At 41.9% G+C, this 20,952-nt stretch overlaps 1 protein-coding gene across 2 annotated transcripts in view; it reads left to right on the top strand.

The window, feature by feature from the left end:
* mmel1 (membrane metallo-endopeptidase-like 1) overlaps positions 1-20,952 on the top strand; it is a 102,149-nt gene that overhangs the window by 25,902 nt on the left and 55,295 nt on the right. For both annotated transcript variants that reach the window (XM_078238755.1, XM_078238754.1), the window contains exons 3-9: positions 6,452-6,511; positions 9,228-9,389; positions 10,241-10,321; positions 14,354-14,449; positions 16,770-16,888; positions 18,070-18,135; positions 19,371-19,505. In XM_078238755.1, the coding sequence (XP_078094881.1) occupies positions 6,452-6,511; positions 9,228-9,389; positions 10,241-10,321; positions 14,354-14,449; positions 16,770-16,888; positions 18,070-18,135; positions 19,371-19,505 (719 nt within the window). The remainder of the gene's footprint in view (positions 1-6,451; positions 6,512-9,227; positions 9,390-10,240; positions 10,322-14,353; positions 14,450-16,769; positions 16,889-18,069; positions 18,136-19,370; positions 19,506-20,952) is intronic.

The raw sequence follows: 20,952 nt of genomic DNA, 5'->3' as shown, positions 1-20,952 counted from the left end.
CTTCATGCAAACCACAGGGAAAATTAATTAATGTCTATTTATCCCAGTAATTTGCAGCGTTTAACTACCTGCTTTTAAATAGTAATCCCGATCTTTGCATTTTCCTAGGGCCACCTGTTGCCACAATAAATTCCGAAAGTAAATAGTTTTTTATGAAGTGTGAAATTCCTTGCAACAAATCAACAGTGGGAAGGGCCCCAAACATCTGGTTGTCATTTCCTGAAGGCAGATTGGATATCCAATATTTACGACTTCCAAACACTTTGCTCATTCTGACAGGAGGAAATTATCTCTTTTTAAATACATTGTTTATCCCCCAATCTCTGGAGGGCAATATATTACCAATTTGCTTGCAAGTGTCTTTCTTAAAGGGATATAATCCGTCTCCAGAACTCTCCTGTGATTTTTCACTAAGCACATATTTTGATTCACTAGGCAAATGGTGTTAGAGAACAGCCAATGGTGGAACACACTTGAGGGACTAGATGCCCTACTCCTGTTCCTATGTTCATGTCAACTGGGATTCCTGCTAGAAAGTAGTTTAAAGTTTATTTAACAATGTCACAAGTAGGCTTGCATTAACACTACAATGAAGTAACTGAAAAATCCCCTAGCCACCATACCCCGCGCCTGTTCGGGTACACTGAGGGAGAATTTAGCATGGTCAATGCATCTAATCAGCACATCTTTTGGACTGTGGGAGAAAATCGGAGCAACCGGTGGAAACCCAAACAGACACGGGGATAATGTGCAGACTCTGCACAAACAGTGACCCAAACCGGGAATCGGACCCAGGTGCTAACCACTGTGCCACCATGCAAGTACACGTGTGTGGACATTGGGTGAGGATGATATTGGTCCTCCATGTCCAAATATACAATATTTTTGGCAGTCCAAACTCTCAGATTAAAAAAAATGATGTCTTGAATAAATTTGAGTCCCTAAGCTCATGGCGCCATACCCCAATATAACTCAGATGGTATAGGAAGAAAACTATACGACAAAATCCACTACAGTTCATCACAAACACATCATCATGTGGAGGCAGTGATGTGGTGGTATTGTCACTGGACTAGTAATCCAGAGACTTAGGGTAATGCTCTGGGGATGCGGGTTCAAATCCCACCACAGCAGATGATGGAATTTGAATTGCATAAAAATCTGGAATTGTAAAAACCCATCTGGTTCACTAATGTCCTTTAGGGAAGGCAATCTGCTGTCCTTACCTGGTCTGGCCTACACGTGACTCCAGAGCCACAGTGATGCAGCTGACTCTTAACTGTCCTTTGAAATGGTCGAGTGAGACACTCAGCTCATGGCCAGTTAGGGATGGCCAATAAATGCTGGCTTATTCAGCAATGTTCACACCCTAAGAATGAATTTTAAAAATAATTGAAAAAGCAACAGACAACTTTTATAAATGTTCTGAATGTGATTATTATTCTACATGTGCTCATTGTTCCTGTCCTCTGATGACAGGCAGCATCTTTATGGAGTAGTGTGAGTATCTTGGGTTTTTTTTCCCCTCCTGAGTACATGTTTGTAAAGTTTGGTCAGTCTGTTTCCTATTAAATACACTGAAGAACCACACCTTACACAGTCAGCATTTTAGACTCAGTGCCCACTTTTGCACATTTGAAATCTTCATGTCCATTTCTACCTGATGCTTCCAGTTTTGGGATATTAATGTTCTGGTGTAAGCAAGAATTATTGACCTCTCAAAATCTATTGCTAATAAATTGCTAGTAACTTTTAAAAATAAATTTGCACTTCCACATAACAGCTGAAAAGGTGACACAGAAAGATTTCGGGCGGAATTTTGCGGCCTCGCCCGAGTGAGACCGGAAATTCCCGCACGAGGTCAACGGAGATTTTTGTTGTCGGACCCTCGCCTGCTCCGATTCCGTGGCGGGCGAGGTGGTAGAGTTCCGGTATCCATGTTTGAAGACTTTTACTGTGACAAAAAAATAAAAACACTGTTGACTAAGCAATTATGCTTCAAACCACAAAACAGAAGTTTTTGAAAGCACAACCGAAAACACACTTCACTGATATACTTTACACTAACCTTTAAGTAGACATTCCATTCTCCCAGACCCAATCCAAGGTGACTCTTAACTCTCGAGGGTTTTTCTTTTTCTGTTTGCAGTTTCGGAACTTTTAGTTTCAGAACTGTCTTTCACAGTGGGTTTTTTTTCCACTTGGAGATTCTTACTCTAGCATAGTTAGGCAAATCTTCCAGCCTTTTCAATCTGAGCTAGTGCGGAAGTACCTGGGTAGATTGAAAATGATTGTTATTTTTCTTTAAAAGAAGGAAACAGGAATTTGCATGCATGACTGTACGACAACTGAAGTGTGACAGTTGCATCACGAAACTTTTAATGTTATAATGGTCTCCATTGGACACCAGGACTAACATTTAAAGTACTATATGAATGTAAATGTTTGATGTTGAGATTTTGATTTGATTTGATTTATTATTGTCACATGTATTGGTATACAGTGAAAGGTATTGTTTCTTGCGTGCTATACAGACAAAGCATACCGTTCATAGAGAAGGAAATGAGAGCGTGCAGAATGTTGTATTACAGTCATAGCTAGGGTGTGGGGAAAGATCAACTTAATACGAGATAGGTCCATTCAAAAGTCTGATGGTAGCAGGGAAGAAGCTGTTCTTGAGTCGGTTGGTATGTGACCTCAGACTTTTGTATCTTTTTCCCGACGGAAGAGGTGGAAGAGAAGTGCTTCAGATGACTGTCTAGAACAGGCTGTCTTCAACCGTTGTTCTCAAATTGAATAATAAGTAAATATGAATGATCATCTGGAGGGCAAGCAAAATGATTGTCCACTTAGATAAAAACTGTTATTTTGACAAGATCATTCCCTAAGATTCCTGACTCCCAATCACTTTTACATGTGCTTGTGAAATACCAAGGAGAGGTGTTTATTGGAGGATCTGTATCAATGAGTTGGATGAGTCGATACAAATGCGACTTGGTGTGCGAATGTGAGAATACATGTGTCGCAAATCGGTTCAATGAATATATGCTTGAACATGTGTGAATGAGCAGATGTACATGGAAATTGAGCACATCAGTGTAAGAGCGAGTTCTTGGCTGAGAGAGTGCGAAAATGGGTTGGCAAGAGAGTCAAAGGTGAGTACAGTGTGCAGGCATCAGGTGTGTGAATAATGAGGTCGATAGCAGAGAGGTGAGTGGGTGCAACATAGAGCGAGGCAAAATTAAAACATCAGTATCTGTCATGTACCCCGTCATCACCTTGCTGCTCAAGGACCAGCTCCCCTTATTCTAAGAGATAGAACAGTAATGCTCATCACTGTGCGCAGATTCGTTGTAAAACAATGGATGAGAAGTCAGTCCTTCTGTACACTCTGCGCTGTGCAGAGTTTTCAGTGACGTTGGGCACAGAGGCATTGTTCAAAATCTTGCAGCATTAAGTTAAACTAAGCGAACTGGCAAGCCTTTTCTCCTGACGGGAACTCAGTTCGACAGTTGTAAATTGAACATCACACATTCACACTATTGTGTGACTTGCTGACTAAAAGACACATCCATTTAGAATCTTGTTGCTGATCTCTCATGGCGAGGCACCTTTGACATTCTGTTTGGAAGATTTTTAAATTTCCTTTATTCAGTTCTGTTGTAGTATTTGTATTTTTGTTAGCCATTTATAGTTGGATTTAAAAGATGACCACAGTGGCACAGTGGTTAGCACTGCTGCCTCACAGCGCCAGGGATCCAGGTTCAATTCCCGGCTTGGGTCACTGTCGGTGTGGAGTTTGCACGTCCTCCCCGTGTCTGCATGGGTTTCCTCCGGGTGCTCCAGTTTCTTCTCACAGTCTGAAAGACGTGCTGGTTAGGTGCATCAGTCATTCTAAATTCTCCCTCAGTGTACCCAGACAGGCACTGGAGTGTGGCGACTAGGGGATTTCCACAGTAATTTCATTGCAGTGTTATTGTAAGCTTACTTGTGACTAATAAATAAACTTAAACAAGGCTCCCTTGACAGTAGCTTCCAGATCCGAGGCCTCTCAAGCCTAAAAGGACAAGGGCAGCAGATATGTGGGAACATCACCACTTGCAAGTTCCCTTCCAAACCACACACCATCCTCACTTGGAGTTCCATTGCCGTTCCTTCACTGTAGCTGGCTCAAAATCCTGCAACTCCCTTCCTAACAGCACTGTGGGTGTACTTATACCACATGGACTGCAACGGTTCAAGAAGACAGCTCACTAGCATTTTCTGATGGGCAAGAAATACTGGTCTAGCCAGTAATGCCCAAATTCTGAGAACGAATAAATTTTTAAAAAATTGCAGCAATGATTAAAAAGTAATTTAATTAATCAAATCACATCTTCTGTTTTTCATTTGTGATAGTTTTATTACCTGTGCATTAAATTATGTCACAAAATAATTTGACCTCATTTCTCAAGCGCTTTTTAACAGGTCTGCAGATAATGCTTTCAATCATTAATGCTTTCTGCAAACAATTTAATCTCCAATAGTGGGAGAAGCACTTTAAATTTTGATTGCAAAACTATTCCAGTTGAGCACAACATCTGGGTCAAAACACATCCATATATCCCTGGGGGAGAAAAGGAGACTTCTGACAGCTGAAATTTCTGCTTTTTAAAACCATGTGAAAAGTTCAGTATCTTGCACATTCAATCTATCCACTGTGTCTATATAATCCAAGGTGATTCTTCGGTGTAGTATTGGGAAAGTATTGCCAGAGGCGTTGTTGCTGAAATGATGCATTTAATCACATCCCATCTGTCCAATCTGTGGTTCAGGTACATGCAAAAGATTCCATTGCATTGTTCAAAGAAGAGTAAGAGGTTCTTTTGCCACTCTGGGTAATATTTGTTCCTCGACCACCTCGTGACTAATTGGCCATTTGTCTCATTTACTGGTTGTCAAATCTTGCTATGTTAAAATTGGTTCCTCTACTTATTTGCATCACAAGCACGACTACACTTCAAAAAGCGAATTGGATGTGTAAATCCTTGGATGTTGCTCAGTGTTGTAAAGGTTTATAAATTTTTATTCCCCTCAAATTCTGTTAATATTTTGAACTAAATATTGTTTATATTTAACTTTACGTTTACAAACCGAATTTTAAGAAGAATCTTTGCCAGACACCTGTTTTGTTAGATTACCTATGAAGTTAAGTGCTGGAGGTCATTATGTGAATAGTTATTATTTGCTATGTGTTAAGTACTATGTGAATAGGGCGGCACAGTGGTTAACACTGCTGCTTCACAGCTCCAGGGCCCGGGTTCAATTCAGGCCTCAGGTGACTGCGTGGAGTTTGCACGTTCTCCCTGTGTCTGCGAGGTTTCCTCCGGTGTTCCGGTTTCTTCCCACAGTCCAAAGGTGTGCGAGTTAGGTTGATTGGCCGTGCGAAATTACCCATTAGTGTCAGGGGATTAGCAGGGTAAATGCGTGGGGTGACGGTGAAAGGACCTGAGTGGGATTGTGGTCGGTGCAGGCTCGATGGGCTGAATGACCTCCTTCTGCAATGTAGGGATTCTATGATTCTCATAACCTTTCATTAAATGGATGGATCTGAGTAGGTTTTCTCACATCAGAGTTGAAAGTCAAGGCTTATAAATGTAGGGCAACATCAAAACTGAGGCGCGATTGTTGAATAAATGTAACACATTTATTAAGACTAACCTAACCCTCCCAGTGGGAAACTGGTGCAATCAGATTGGCTTGAATTTATTCACTACTGGCATAAAAGCTATTTGAGATTGGCAAGGGGTAAAACAGATTTGTCAGTTTCCTGTCAGGCAGATGAGGTTAAAGTGACCCCCAATCGGAGTCTTGGAAGTCTGATGGATTATAAAAAGATGGAAAAGCTGTGTAAGGTAGGAGGTTCCACAGCTTTGCATTCCTGCAAATGAACAAGTTGGAGCAAGAGATGATGGAACAATTCTTGATTTAAGCAGAGGAAGGGAGGTGGGTGGATGTGGGATGATGCATTTGAAAGAGGAGGAACAGCAGAGGGAGGTTTGAGAAGGAATTGCCAGTGTAGTATTGATAAACGAGGGAGGAAGAAGAATTTGCATTGGTAGAGTAATTTTCACATTCTTAGGACATCCCAAAGCACTTCATAGCCAAGGAAGTACCTTTAAAGTAATCACTTTTGCAATTCAGACAGATGTGGTACAATTTCTTTGCAGAAAGGCCCCATAACTAACCATGAGATATATGACCAGTTAATTAATGATGATTAGGAAATAAATGACACCAGAAATGTTCTCCCTAGAAGGGTCTCTTTGGACAGGTAAAGGTATGTCGGATTCGTGAGGAAGAATCAATTATCGTAGCTTGCTTGATACTTTTTTGTCTCCTGTTGGTGAAGCAAAGCTAAGCGGATGTTGCAGTTTTCTGACTAAAGTCTTATTCTGTTCTTGGTCCTCAGACAAACAGTTATCCAGCAGCTTGGACAATGTATGCACAACCTCGGGCTGTGTGACTGCGGGTGAGTGACATTCAGAGCCTTGCGTTAAATATGAGCAGTCGGTATTAGAAAATCCATGTACTGCCAATTCCTTAGTGGAAAAGCACATACAAATGCAAAACATAAATTACACCAATATACCCACATCCCCTTTCTCATGATGATCTGACAGAGGAAGAAAATTGCCCTTAAATTTTAAGTAGTGATTCTAACCATCATCTCATAGAATCCAGAATGGCACAATGGCACAGTGGTTAGCACTGCTGCATCACAGCGCCAGGGTCCCAGGTTCAATTCCGGCCTCGGGTCACTGTCTGTGTGGAGTTTGTACATTCTCCCCATGTCTGTGTGGGTTTCCTCCGGGTGCTCTGGTTTCCTCCCACACTCCAAAGATTAGGGTTGTGTTGATTAGCCATGCTAAATTGGCCCTTAGTGCCAGGAGGATTAGCAGGGTAAATGCGTGGGATTATGGGAATAGGGCCTGGGTGGGATTGTGGTCAGTACAGACTCGATGGGCCAAATGGCCTCTTTCTGTACTGTAGGGATTCTATGATTAATTAGACCATTCAGCCCACTCACTGTACCTGTGCCAACTCATTGAAGGCAGAATTCCACCAGCCATCTGGGGCTTGGGAGACTGGGGTCCGGTAAAATAGCCGGGAAGCAGAAGCAGTCCTGTCATCGGGGTGTTTTCTGAATGTTGGCCATCGAAGCGAATTGCTGCCCACTCCAAGAAGGCAGGCAACCAATTTTCAAAATTAAAGGTTTTTTGCCAATTCCTTTAAGTTGGTTATTAACTCTTCCTCCAGTGGAGGCAGATTTTTATAAACTCTATTGAAACCCTTCATAATCTTGAATATCTCTCTTAACTCTTCCCTTTAACCATCTCTTCTCTAAGGAAAACAATCCCAGTTTCTCGAGTTTCTTGACCTCTGTGATTAGAACTAATCTTGCTGTTGACCCTTTCTGTGATAGTGAGACAGCACAATGCTTTGTGATAGAGCACATTGGAGCCTGATGCATTCTCAACCTCATTTTGCATCTACCTCGACCTGAGACAGTTGATGTGCAATGTAAACCAGACAGGGTTTATATCCTTTATGGTTAAATAACACACTGAGAGTCATTGTCCAGATTAGTACATGAGGAGCAAAGGGCTGGTTGCCCATGTGGAATAGTAGCTGGCAACGATGCATGAGTTTCAGGTGATAATAGAAGGGTGGCACAGTGGTTAGCACTGCTGCCTCTCAGCGCCAGGGACTGAGGTTCAATTCCAGCCTCGGGTCACTGTCTGTGCGGAGTTTGCACGTTCTCCCCATGTCTGCGTGGGTTTCCTCCGGGTGCTCCTGTTTCCTCCCACAGTCCAAAGATGTGCGTGTTAGGCTGATTGGCCATGCTAAATTGACCCTAGTGTCAGGGGATTAGCAGGGTAGCAGGATGGGTTGTAATCGGTGTCGATTTGATGGGCCAAATGGCCTCCTTCTGCACTGTAGGGATTCTATGAAATGGGAATGAATAAAAATAAAGTAAGGCAACCAGAGATGATTTTAAAATGCTTAAAATAATCATAAGCTATCGCAGCAGTACAATCTCATTGGGACAGGTGGCATGCGTATAACCTGCTTCTTCATTACTTGGTTTCACTGGTTCCTTGGAGTTGCTTCCAGTTACATGAACACAAAATTAATTTTAGCTGAAGATTGTCCTTGAGCTTATCTGATTGCATCTTCCCAGAATACAACCATTCCCCTGCCCCGGATTTAAATAGCCCCCTGACGTTGCCTATCTAGATTCATAGGGAAAACATGGTCACATCGGCCAGAGAGCAGAAAGTTACCCATTTTCATGAAGCCACAGTCCCATATAGATCAGCGCATTTTGGAGGCAAGAGGCGATAGGAATTAAAAAGTCGGTGATGGGGGAGGGAAAGTTGAAGAGAAACACCCCTTAGGGCTCTTTAAAAAAAATGATTCTTTCATGGAATGTCGGCATCGCTGGCAAAAAGCCAGCATTTGTCACCCATCCTGAACTGAGTGCCTCGTTCGGCCGTTTCAGAGTCAACCACAGTTCTGCAGCTCTGGACTCACATGGAAGACTGGGTAAGAATGACAGTATTCCTTTCCTAAAGGACATCGGTGAACCAGATGGATTTTTATGACTATTGATGGTAGTTTCACAGTTACTATTACTGAGACTCGCTTTCAATTCCAGATTGTATTGGTTGAATTTAAATTCCACCAGCTGCTGTGGTGGGATTTGACCCCATGTTCTCTAGAGCATTAACCAGGACCTCTGGAACATTGGTCCAGTGACATTACCACGACACCACGATCTCCCCTCGAACAACTTACCATGTTCATTTGGAAGAAAATAATTACTTTTGTTTTAGGCTAGTTCAGAACTGAATTATTCTTGTATTCTTTCTGGTTAGAAAACCCATGTCCTGATAACCCACTGTACAAAAATACATTTCTTCATCTCTCTCTTTATTCTATTATTTATTAGTCACAAGTATGGCTTACATTAACACTGCAATGAAGTTACTGTGAAATTATTCTATTGATGGTGATTTTAATTTTATGATGTTTAGTTACCAACCCACTGACCAATGGAAATGGTTTATCCCTGTGTGGCTTATAAAAGTACTTAATCATGTTGCAAAACATGTAGAAACATTGATAACACAGTCCCAAAGAACTGGAACAAATGTATAATTACTTCCTTTTGTTCTATTAAGCTGCACGGATAATTCAGAATATGGATCCATCAGCCTCACCATGTGAAGACTTTTACACGTATGCCTGTGGTGGTTGGCTGAATAGGCACATCATACCAGAGACCAGCCCTAGATACAGTATATTTGATACTCTAAAAGATGAATTGGAAACCATTCTAAAAGGTAAAAGTCCAAGACTAATCAGACTGGGACTCAGAGGCTATGTTATTTTCAGATAAGGCTAGGCAAGGACACTGGCACATCCTGCTGCTGGAAATTACAAATAAGTGACTTAATTTCCTTTAAATACAACAGAAATGATAATCAGACTGTGCGTTGCCACTCAGAAGGGGATGGGCAGGCAGAGTGTCTGTACAAAGAAGAGGTTATTTTAACCTGACCCAGCCAGTGAGAGGATCTGATTGGCAGCTTGTTGTTACGTCCAGCGTGATTTTACTTTCTGTGGACTTCACTGAGAAGTAAGGTCAGACAAGTTGTGTCAACAATCCCGTCAACTTCCCATTGGGTAGACTGGTTAAAGTTATGGACAAAGTTTTGTTTTCTATTCTACAGAAATGGTTTATAATGGTTACTTTTGCAAATGAATGCACTCAGCAATTGTTTCTGCACATATCTTGACGTGTTCTTAATCTGGTGTGTGGCAACCAACATATTGGGGAGATCCAGTGATTATACTGCATGTAAAAGTTTACAGGAATGTTAGTCCTGCTATGAAGTACATTTACCCCGATATATCAGCAGCACAAAACAGGTAACTGTGATAATTGCTTTATCTTGTAACTTCTTGCATGTCCCATTAAAAGACAGAGTATATCATTCACCACCTAGTGATTGGTTTTAATTTGTGAGATGCACAGGTATAGAGCAGACTTGAGGGGCCGAATGGCCTACCTTGCTTCTAATTCATAAGTTTTGCTTGTATGTAGGTCTAGAAGTGAGGTCTACTGCTGTAAAGATCATTTTCATCCTTTGATTTGGGTCATATTTAATGCAGTGCTTCCCTGTTCTTTTAGGTGTTTTAGAAAGACCAGATGATGGGGACCGTGATGCTTTTAAGAAGGCTAAACGACTGTATAGATCCTGCATAAATGACAGTGAGTTCAACTTAAAATTAATTTGTTTTCTTAAAAATATTTTTATGTCCATAATTCCTGCGGTGGCTCAATGAGTAAATGGAACTGAGGCACACAAACCAATGAAAGGTCAAATCTCCAATCTTTACTGAGTTCAGTAACAGAGATAACATGGAAGCATTATGATCGATCATCCTTAGACTGTGGTGGCACTGAAGGGTTGGGTTCAGATAGCCTTCTTGCTGCTGATATACTTTCCAGCAGGAGCTACTAGCCAGTGATTGTTGGATAGTGAGAAAAGCAAGTTGAGGCATGCGGCCTTCAACAGCCAATTAGTCTGCAAACATTTATAATTTAGTTTCATAGAATTTGCAGTGCAGTGTAATTCTATCAGCCTAACTGGTCCATGCCAATGTTCATGCTCCATGCTCCTTCAGCTAACTCCATCAACTTATCATTCTATTCCTTTCTTCCTATCTTATCAAACCTCCCCATAAATTCAGCAATCTCCCCTTCAATGCATGCTTGAAGAATTTCCCTGATAAGAGATATGGTAAAGCTTTACCATGGAGATTGTACCAGTTGATGGCGACTGACGACGTCCACCTGCCAAGCAACCAATCCACATCTTCTTCTCAATACAGTTTAAATTGTTGTTTTCCCCTTGTATCGAGTTTCTTGCAAAGTGTCCTGAATAGTGCATGACAAAAAGCTTCAACATGCCTCTTTTTTTTTTTCAATAATACTCAAGTTCTGTACTACACAATGACTACTTGAAGAGTGATTACTTTGTTGAGAGAGCAGTCAGTGGCTGGTGGAGCACAAGTGTCTTCCAGAGATGTACAGGAAAGTGTGAGGAAAGAATGAGTAGCTGATATTCATCTTCCAGTTACCCTTTCTCGATGCTTGGTGCTTTTCTTCTGCAGTTTGCATGCTGTTATCACAGGGCTAGAAAGAAAAGGTGGCCTGCCCCTTAATCTGACTATCAACGAATAGGAAAGTGTACCAGCAGACCCCCTCGCCTGACCCTCATGCGTTTACAGTGAAAGTTAGCAGTTTAATGTTAATCAGAAAACCAGAATGGGCACAGCACAGAAGAAGGCCATTCGGCCCATTGAGTCCATATAGGCTCTCTGCAAATTCAGTTCAGCTTGTCCCACTCATGTGCCCTTTCCCCATAACCCTGCAGATTCACCATCCCTGAGAAAACTACGATCCAATCTGCTTCGAGACAGTGCAACCTGGATCCTAACCCCACTCACTTCCTGCATTTAAAAAATCCTCATGTCACCATTAGTTCTATTCCAATCACCTTCTATTTCTATCCTTTGCTTCTCAGCCCCTCTGCCAAAGGGAGTAGTTTATCAATCTGTTCCATCTGAACCGCTTGTTATTTTGAAGACTCTGATTAAATCACTTCTTTACCTTCTGTCGAGGGAGATCAGCCCCAGCTTCTCCAATCTATCTCGTACCTGAAGTTCCTTACTCCTGAAATGATCCTTACAGATCTTTTCTGCACCCTCCCTTCACATCCTTCCTAAAGTGCAGTGCCCGGAATTGGACGCAGAACTCCACTTGAGGCTGAACCAGGGTTTTAAAAATGTCCATCATAACTTCTTTGCTTTTGTACTCCATGCCTCTATTTATAAAAAGCCCACGATCCCTTCTGCCTTTTTAACCATTTTTAATATCGCAGAATTGGCTGTTCCTGATATCTATAGGCTCTGTCACTCAGCCCAATGATTTCTAAATCCTGGCTTGGGTCACTGTCTGTGTGGAGCCTGCACGTTCTCCCCGTGTCTGCGTGGGTTTCCTCCGGGTGCTCCGGTTTTCTCCCACAGTCCGAAAGAGGTGTTGGTTTGGTGCACTGGCCATGCTAAATTCTCCCTCAGTGTACCCGAACAGGCGCCGAAGTGTGACGACGAGAGGAATTTCACAGTAACTTCATTGCAGTGTTAATGTAAGCCTTACTTGTGACTAATAAATAAACTTAAAATCCCTACCTTTGGTCATGGATTCCACCATGACCACGGTCGTATTGTCCGTGCAGCCTGGGACTAGCACTATGTCCCGGCTTTCAGCTTCCATTTTCCAACTGTGTATCTCTTCTCAGGACTCATCCATATCAGAACCTTTAGCCAGCACATCTCTGCACTTGAACTTTCTTCATCGAACTTTCCATCTCACTAATTCCCTTCTCTCCTCCAAGCCACCCCCTTCTTCCCTCGTTTACCGTCTCCCGGATTGTTCTCCCATTCTTGCTTTTTATCAAATTTCGCTGCTCCACTCCACACGTAGCTCTCCGTTTTGTGAGCTGCCTTGCAGTGCTTTGCTGCTACAGAGCACTGTAGCACAAGTTGTTCTTCTTGATGTTTGAATCCTTTCAATTGTTTTAACATTAACCTCAGGGCCACAATGGATGAGCTGGAAAGAAATGAAATCAGTTAATGCCGGGAAACAAGTTGTTGCTGCAAGCTTGCTGCCTGTCAAAGAGTTCAAAATGTTTGGGATTGAAATTTGATTTAATAGAATCATAGGATCCCTACAGTGCAGAAGGAGGCCATTCAACCCATCGAGTCTGCACCGACCACAATCCCACCCAGCCCCTATCCCCATAGCCCCATGTATTTACCCTACTAATTCCCCTGACACTAAAGGGCAATTTAGCATGGCCAATCAACCTAACCTGCACACCTTTGGACTGTGGGCGGAAGCCAGAGCACCTGGAGGAAACCCACGCATACACGGGGAGAACGTGTAAACTCCACGCAGACAGTGACTCAAGCCAGGAATCGAACCCGGGTCCCTGGCGCTGTGAGGCAGCAGTGCTAACCACTGTGCCACCGTGCCGCTCATTTGAGCATGGATGCAAAATAGATCTGATGTGAGGATGCCGGCGTTGGACTGGGGTAAGCACAGTAAGAAGTCTCACAACACCAGGTTAAAGTCCAACAGGTTTATTTGGCAGCGCTAGCTTTTGGAGTCTCAGGCTCCTTCATCAGGTGAGTGAGGACTTGTGTTCTCAAACAGGTCATATATAGACACAAATTCAATTTACAAGATAATGGTTGGAATGCAAGTTTATACAGGTAATCTAGTCTTAAAGGTACAGACAATGTGAGTGGAAAGAGGACCAAGCACAGGTTAAAGAGGTGTGTATTGTCTCCAGCCAGGACAGTTAGTGAGATTTTGCAAGCCCAGGCAAGTTGTGGGGGTTACAGATAGTGTGACATGAGCCCAAGATCCCGGTTGAGGCCGTCCTCATGTGTGCGGAACTTGGCTATCAATTTCTGCTCAGCGATTCTGCGTTGTCGTGTGTTGTGAAGGCCGCCTTGGAGAATGCTTACCCGAAGATCAGAGGCTGAATGTCCATGACTGCTGAAGTGTTCCCCAACTGGAATTCTCCAAGGCAGCCTTCACGAACTTCTTGAGGGCAATTTGGGATGGGTAATAAACGCTTGCCCAGCCAGCGACACCCACATCCCATGTACGAATTTTTAAAAAAGTAGTCACAAGACAGATAAAAATGTTGTTATACAATACTCTTTAATGAAGACTTTTGCAAACACAAAGGTTATTGGGTTCAAATGAAGCAAACAACTTTTTAATTATGTTTTATCACGCTTACATTGCGATGGGATTCCCCTAACAACAATTCATTCAATTCACTGCAAATTACTGGGACCTTTTGTACACAAAGATTTATTTGTTAGAGCTATCAAACCTACAATCACCCACCACTAACAAGCAAACAAAAAGTACCAAAACAATAGAATGATTATACCTCTTTTTAAGAGATTGCAAACTTTGTTAGACTGTTTCATGAATTTTAAACTGTCCCCAGATTAAGTGTGAATAGAATTGCCAGTTGCTTAATGAAATATTAACAGTGATTGAAAGAAACACTCGCCCTCTTTATCCTGGCTTCTGGGTAAGCAGTAATGACAGTAACTCAGCTTCTGGAGTGTTTCATTGGCTATAAAGTGCAACATCCTGAGGTTGTGAAAGCCACTATATAAACACAATACTTTGTTTTTCTTTTTTTAAATTCAGGTTTAATAGAGGAAAGGGATGCAGAACCTCTCTTCAATCTATTGGATGAAATTGGAGGCTGGCCAGTGACCACAGCTGACTGGGATGTTACAAAAGGTGCGCAATTTTTTTCAAATGGGTCCCCATTACTTGGTTATTATTAACCTTTATTTTTAATCACTTCTGAGAAACAATGAAGCTCCTGCGTGCCTGGAATAATCTGTTTCTGTTATTACTGCATGAGATCTTAATACAGCGATTCTGGAATCCATCTGTACCAGAAAGGAGAGACACTTGCAGAAAACCGCACACCCCAAGATGAAAATACTCTCACTCACTCACTTTTAAGACCATAAGACCATAAGACATAGGAGCGGAAGTAAGGCCATTCGGCCCATCGAGTCCACTCCACCATTCAATCATGGTTGATTTCAACTCCATTTACCCGCTCTCTCCCCATAGCCCTTAATTCCTCGAGAAATCAAGAATTTATCAATTTCTGTCTTGAAGACGCTCAACGTCTCGGCCTCCACAGCCCTCTGTGGCAATGAATTCCACAGACCCACCACTCTCTGGCTGAAGAAATTTCTCCTCATCTCTGTTCTAAAGTGACTCCCTTTTATTCTAAGGCTGTGCCCAGATTAAGTGTGAGGTACTATACATGTGGATCCATCTGACCACAAAGGCAACACATAGTCCATGCCTCAGTGGAGAACTTTTCAGATATTGAAGCAACATGTTTTAATGTTGAGAGGACCTTGCTGTCCACCCCAAGCACACATTAGCTGAGTAAATGCCACATATGTAAAATAGGTCTACCCTTGATCTTCCGTATATTGTTGCCACACCTTTCTGAAGAGGAGACGGGTACAAAGATACCATATCCAGAGGTGCCAGGGTGTGGGGTGTGGTTAAATTGACAGGCACTGATTAAGAACAAAGAAAATTACAGCACAGGAACAGGCCCTTCAGCCCTCCAACCCTGCTGCCCGACTGAACTAAAACCTCCTACCCTTCCAGGGACCATATCCCTTCATTCCCATCTTATTCATGTATTTGTCAAGACGCCCCTTAAAAGTCACTATTGTATCTGCTTCCACTATCTCCCCCAACAGCAAGTTCCAGGCACCCACCACCCTTTGTGTAAAAAATGACATTGTTTTTCATTTATTGAAGGCATGACTCTTTCAACAGACCATTTAGTTGAGTCACCATTCCCTCTGTTGCTCCGCTTTGGATCACAATCAATGTTACATGCATCTTTGTGTATTAGTCTGGACTCCGTGGTATAACCTTTGCTTACGATTCAAAAAAATGTGGGTTTGAGTTCTAGAGACTTGAGACAGCTTAGACTATGTACTCATCACTGTAGTACTGAGGGCATGCTACAGTGTTGGAAGTGCCATTGTTCTGATGATACATTAAGCATTGCTGAGAAAAGAGACCTGCTGTCAAAGCTTTTTGTCCTGTCCTCATCAAAACAGATGCAAGAATACCAAATTTCAAAGGGAGCAGCAATTTATTACTGCATGAAAAAAGGATACTGGCTGGGTGGCAAATTTGACCTGATTGGTCGTGGCATTGCATTACACCAGAGAACCATTGCCTCCCATGCTTTTGTTTAACTCAAACACATGAACGTGTCTTCTACAGGCAAAAGAAGTTGATCCAAACATTGTGGACTTTAAAATTAAACAAAAGCATCAGCACAGTGGCTACCTTGGTACATTCTCCATGCCAACGCCTTGACCAATCAGAGCTGACTTGCCAACAGATTGGCACCTTTTTCTCATGCAGTATAAATTGTTGCTTCCTTTGAAAATTTGACATCCTTGTGTCTGGCTTGATGAGTGCAAGATGAAAAACTTTGACAGCCTGTTTCTTTTTCAGCAGAACTCAAGTTCTGTAGTACCAGACAGCTACATGATACATTAAATTAAGGCACTGCACTTTATCTCAGATAGATTGCCAGGAATCTTCATTGTAATCAGCATTTCCACTGTCACTTCCTTGACCTGCCAACAAGCAGGTTTGTAGTCAGCCAGTTCCCAATCAATTTAATGGGATTCTTACCTACTCAGCTAAAATGCTGCAAAGTTTGGGAGACATGTTGCTGTGATTTTTATAGTGCTATTTTGTTTGATAATGCTCCTGTGAAGTGCTTTGGAGCATTTTGTGATGTTAAAAACACAAGTTGTTGTTGCTGTTGGCCATAGCTGTAATCAGAATAGCACTTCTATTATCCAGACTCACTTCTACCCTTGATACCCTTGCTACTAAAAACAACACCACTTCGGAAGATATGTGCATTACTTTTGCTCTGCTGATTCATGCCCAGTAGGGTGAGCTGGATTCTGGCAAAGTCCACCATGCATTCTGCACTGCGTTCAAACGTCTGACCAAATTAATAGGTGTTGCTTTCATTCTGTCTCTCCAGAGTCTGATTGGAGCTTGGAGACCATCCTATCAGTGCTCAATGCCAATTACAATAAGAGAGTTGTTGTGGACACGTTTGTTTGGATTAATGAACGGGACTCAAGTAAACATATCATTTGTGTAAGTGAAATGTCATTCATTTAGACTTTAAGTCATTTTTTTGCTGCCTGGATGGAGAGATAATATCTGTGGCATTGTGGAATGACACTGGTATGTAAGGAATTCTCTGTCTGCATACACGGGGACCATGAATTTGCCACTTAAGGATTAAGGATATGTAATACTTTAAAGAAAGAATTTAAGGTCTTTCTTTGCAATGACATAGCCACTATACAGTGTCCAATGTGCAAGCACTTCTAACAAAGCAATTTATTATTTTTAAAGCCACAAATGAGTGGATTTAAAAATAATAAGTTTTGTTAGAAGTGAATGACGGGTTTCCTTTATCAGTTGTTCATAGAAATTTCAAATATCTGTTAAAATATTTGAACTTCATAATAATTGAATTTCTGAGTTTGATCCAGACTTATCAGATTCATGGTGGGTTATTTTTGACCTTCTATTTCTGATGGTGAATGCTGGCCATCACAAACCGATATCAAAATATTTCTCATCCACTTTGCAAGATTCTTTCAAGCATTTTAGGTAGTCAGGGATCATATATTTACAGTTGTAGATGATTTGGGAATTCACCAGACAAATCACCTTAAATACGGATCATCAAAGTTATATCGTGGCCTGCAAGCTGGGACACTGATTTGATACCCATCCAATTACCTTCAATGCACAGTGCAGTCAGATTACTGATCTCACTCAAAACTATACACTGTCATTTTATGAGTCTGCGCTGCCAATGGGGAACTTCACTCACTGGCAACACCAACCTGAAAGGCAGAGCAGCTTTCTCAACAATTCTTCAACATGAATGGCTGGAGAATCACTTGCAATTTTCACCGGAAGTGCCCGTACTCATCTCTTTGAATCACAGAAATCTGTTGGCCGTAGTTGTAATCAGAATGGGTTTCCTTCAGGGGCTCCGGTTTCCTCCCACAGTCCAAAGATGTGCGGGTTAGGTTGATTGGCCATGCTAAATTGTCCCGAGTGTCAGGGGGGTCAGCAGGGTAAATATGTGGGGTTACCGGAATAGGGTCTGGGTAGGATTGTGGTCGGTGCAGACTCAATGGGCCAAATGGCCTCCTTCTGCACTGGAGGGATTCTATGATCTATGAAATCACAAGTTTGCTAACTCAGCATTTGGTTCTTGTGCCTTTTGCTTAGTGTGTTGTCTCTTACTCTCGCAGATTGACCAAACCAACCTTGGGATGCCTTCCAGAGATTATTATTTCAGAGATGGAAACTACAAGAGGGTGAGCACTGAAACTGACTATGCACAAATATCATAGGTTCTTACTGGGTGCAATCTACCATTTAGTTTCATTCTTCCATGAGTTTCCTGCTGCCACTTTTCGATTCATTGCTTTGTTTCAAGGGGGATTAAGGAGCTGTCTTCTGATGCTGCAGAAGATCTATTGTAGGAAATCACCATCACTGTTTTCTAACTCATGAAATTAACAGAAGGCAAGTCATTCGCCTCTATCCTCTTCAGTTTGCAAGCTGATGCATTGTGTTTGATTGCTGGCAGCACATGCTGGAGCTCAGGGACATATCTAGTTCTACGATTAACTGGATGTTGCTTTTAATGTGGGGTCGTATATTGGACACGTGCCAAGTATCCAAAATTCTGGGCACAGTAGTCCAGCAGTTATGATACTGGATCAGTAACCCAGAGATTATAAATTCCCTCATGAATAGAATTCAAAACATCTGCAAACTTTTGGACTGGCACCAGAAAATAAACATGAAATTGTCATAAAAACTCAAGTAATTCACTAACCTTCCAATTGTACTTCGAAAGACTTAATTGCCACACAAATTCCACATTGTGTTAAATCCCCTCAGGGTCCCTACAGATGTGTAATAGATACTGCCCTGCCAATGTTTCACCCATCCAAAGAACATAGAAACTAGAAGCAGGAGCAGGCCATTCAGCCCTACGAGCCTGCTCCACCATTAACTTTGATCATCGAATTCAATGCCCTGATTCCCCCCTTACCCCCATATCCCTTGATCCCTTTAGCCCCAAGAGTTATATCTAATTTCTTCTTGAAATCGGACAATGTTTTGGCCTCAACTACATTCTGTAGTAGTGAATTCCACACATTCACCACCCTTTGGGTGAAGAAATTTCTACTCCCTTCAGTTCTAAAAGGTTTACCCCTTATCCTCAAACTATAACCCCTAGTTCTGGACTCCCCCACCATTGGGAACATTCTTTCTGAATCTTCCCTGTCTAACCCGGTTAGAATTTTATAGGTTTCTATGAGATCCCCTCTCACTCTTCTGAACTCCAGTGAATATAATCCTAGCCGACTTAGTGTCAGCTCATAAACAAATAAAAGATAAATGCATTTCCATTGTGTTGGGGAGTGTGCACGATAACAGTTTACCCCACAGTATAAGGGTGCACAAATGTAAAGACTTGTATGTTTGTATCTGTCAGATAAATCACTCCCTGAATTTAATGGTGTTACTCTTGTTGAAGGTGCGTGAAGCTTATGTGCAGTTTATGATTTTAATTGCTAAGATGATCAGAGAAGACAGAAATGTGACAAAAAATGACACTTTTGTTGAAGAGGAGATGACAAAAGTCCTGGAGTTTGAAATTGAAATGGCAAATGTAAGTATTTGAAAGATGTTTCTGCATCCTTTCCATGAAGGTAGTGTGGTGGATAGAAAGCTGGATGCGCAATTGCATTGAAGAGCTGAAGTAAGTTGCACTATCTTCCCTAGTGCCTGAACTCTCGCTGTCCATTGCCCTAGTTCTGTCTTAAGGTCTCATGTGGACACTTAATGCCACTTAAATTGCTGAATTCCTGCTCCATATTGAATGAGGTTTTGAGTTACCTCTAGGGTCGGCTGGAGCAGGGCCCAAGCCCTTAACCTTTTGAACAAGAGAGGGGAATAATATCACAAAGCCATTTCTCATTTTGAACACATGGACCAGGATTTTCTGACAGGGGGGGTCATAGAGCCATAGAGTAATACAGCACAGAAACAGCCCCTTCAGCCCAACCGGTCCATGCCGACTATGGTGCCCTCCCAGCTGGTCCCAATTGCCCATGTTTGGCCCATATCCCTCTAATCCTTTCCCAATAGACTCGGCATTGGCCGCCTACGGAATCTTCCCGTTCCACCAAAGTCAATGGCCATTCGCATTGCTCACTGGCTGTGCTGCTGGGGAGTCACCTTTGGCGGGACCGGAAGATCCCGCTGGCAGGAAGGGCTGGAAAATCCTGGCCATGGTCTCCAAAAGCAAATAGATTTTAGAAAACGTGGAATAAATTGACCATAGAGTGAATTCATTGGAAAATAAAGAATGGGCATAGGTATGAGATGCAATTTGTCTTGACAAAATATTGGAAACTGTTTTGATAACATTAATATGTATTTATATTGCTTGATTGTTGTTCTATAGTTTGTGCAATGAAATAGCTGCATCTGGATTCATAAATATTTTGGTGACCATTTAATTTGACACATAAATGAGACATGTTTAAATGTGTCTAAATATTGAATAAGATTCAAATGCGAAATGAAGTGTGAGGGCTTGGTCAGTTCAGCTGTATAATTCTGTGACGTACCCTCAAAAATAAACTAATATTCATAAATAAAACTCAAGAGCTGGATTTCTCAGCCACACTCGCCCCAAATACGGAAAATCCCACCCGGGTTCAACGGACCTTTGCATGGTCCGTGTCCCGCCCGCTGCGATTCCCGTGGCGGACAGAACAGAAACATTTCACCCAAAGCGTCTCTGTAGATTTAGAAGTCAAATTGTAACTGTTATGTTTTTTCTAATTTTTCTACCATAAACCATGACAAAATTGCTGGAGAATTTAGTTTTTCTTGTGACATGTCAAACCTCAAGTATGTCTTCATCAGTTTCACTGACTGATGCCTCTTTCTCCCATGGACACCATTATAGGAATTCCAAGCATTATCCTTAATGCAACCCACAGATTATGCAACCCACAAATCTATCTAACTGCTTGTGTTGGGGATTTTACACCTATGGGAAATATTGTATTTACAATTTCTAATTCACTCAGAGTCGCAGACATTAA

The sequence above is a fragment of the Mustelus asterias genome, chromosome 22, assembly GCF_964213995.1.
Source record: "Mustelus asterias chromosome 22, sMusAst1.hap1.1, whole genome shotgun sequence".
In the NCBI taxonomy this organism is placed as follows: domain Eukaryota; kingdom Metazoa; phylum Chordata; class Chondrichthyes; order Carcharhiniformes; family Triakidae; genus Mustelus; species Mustelus asterias.
This window is presented reverse-complemented; position numbering and strand designations above follow the sequence as displayed.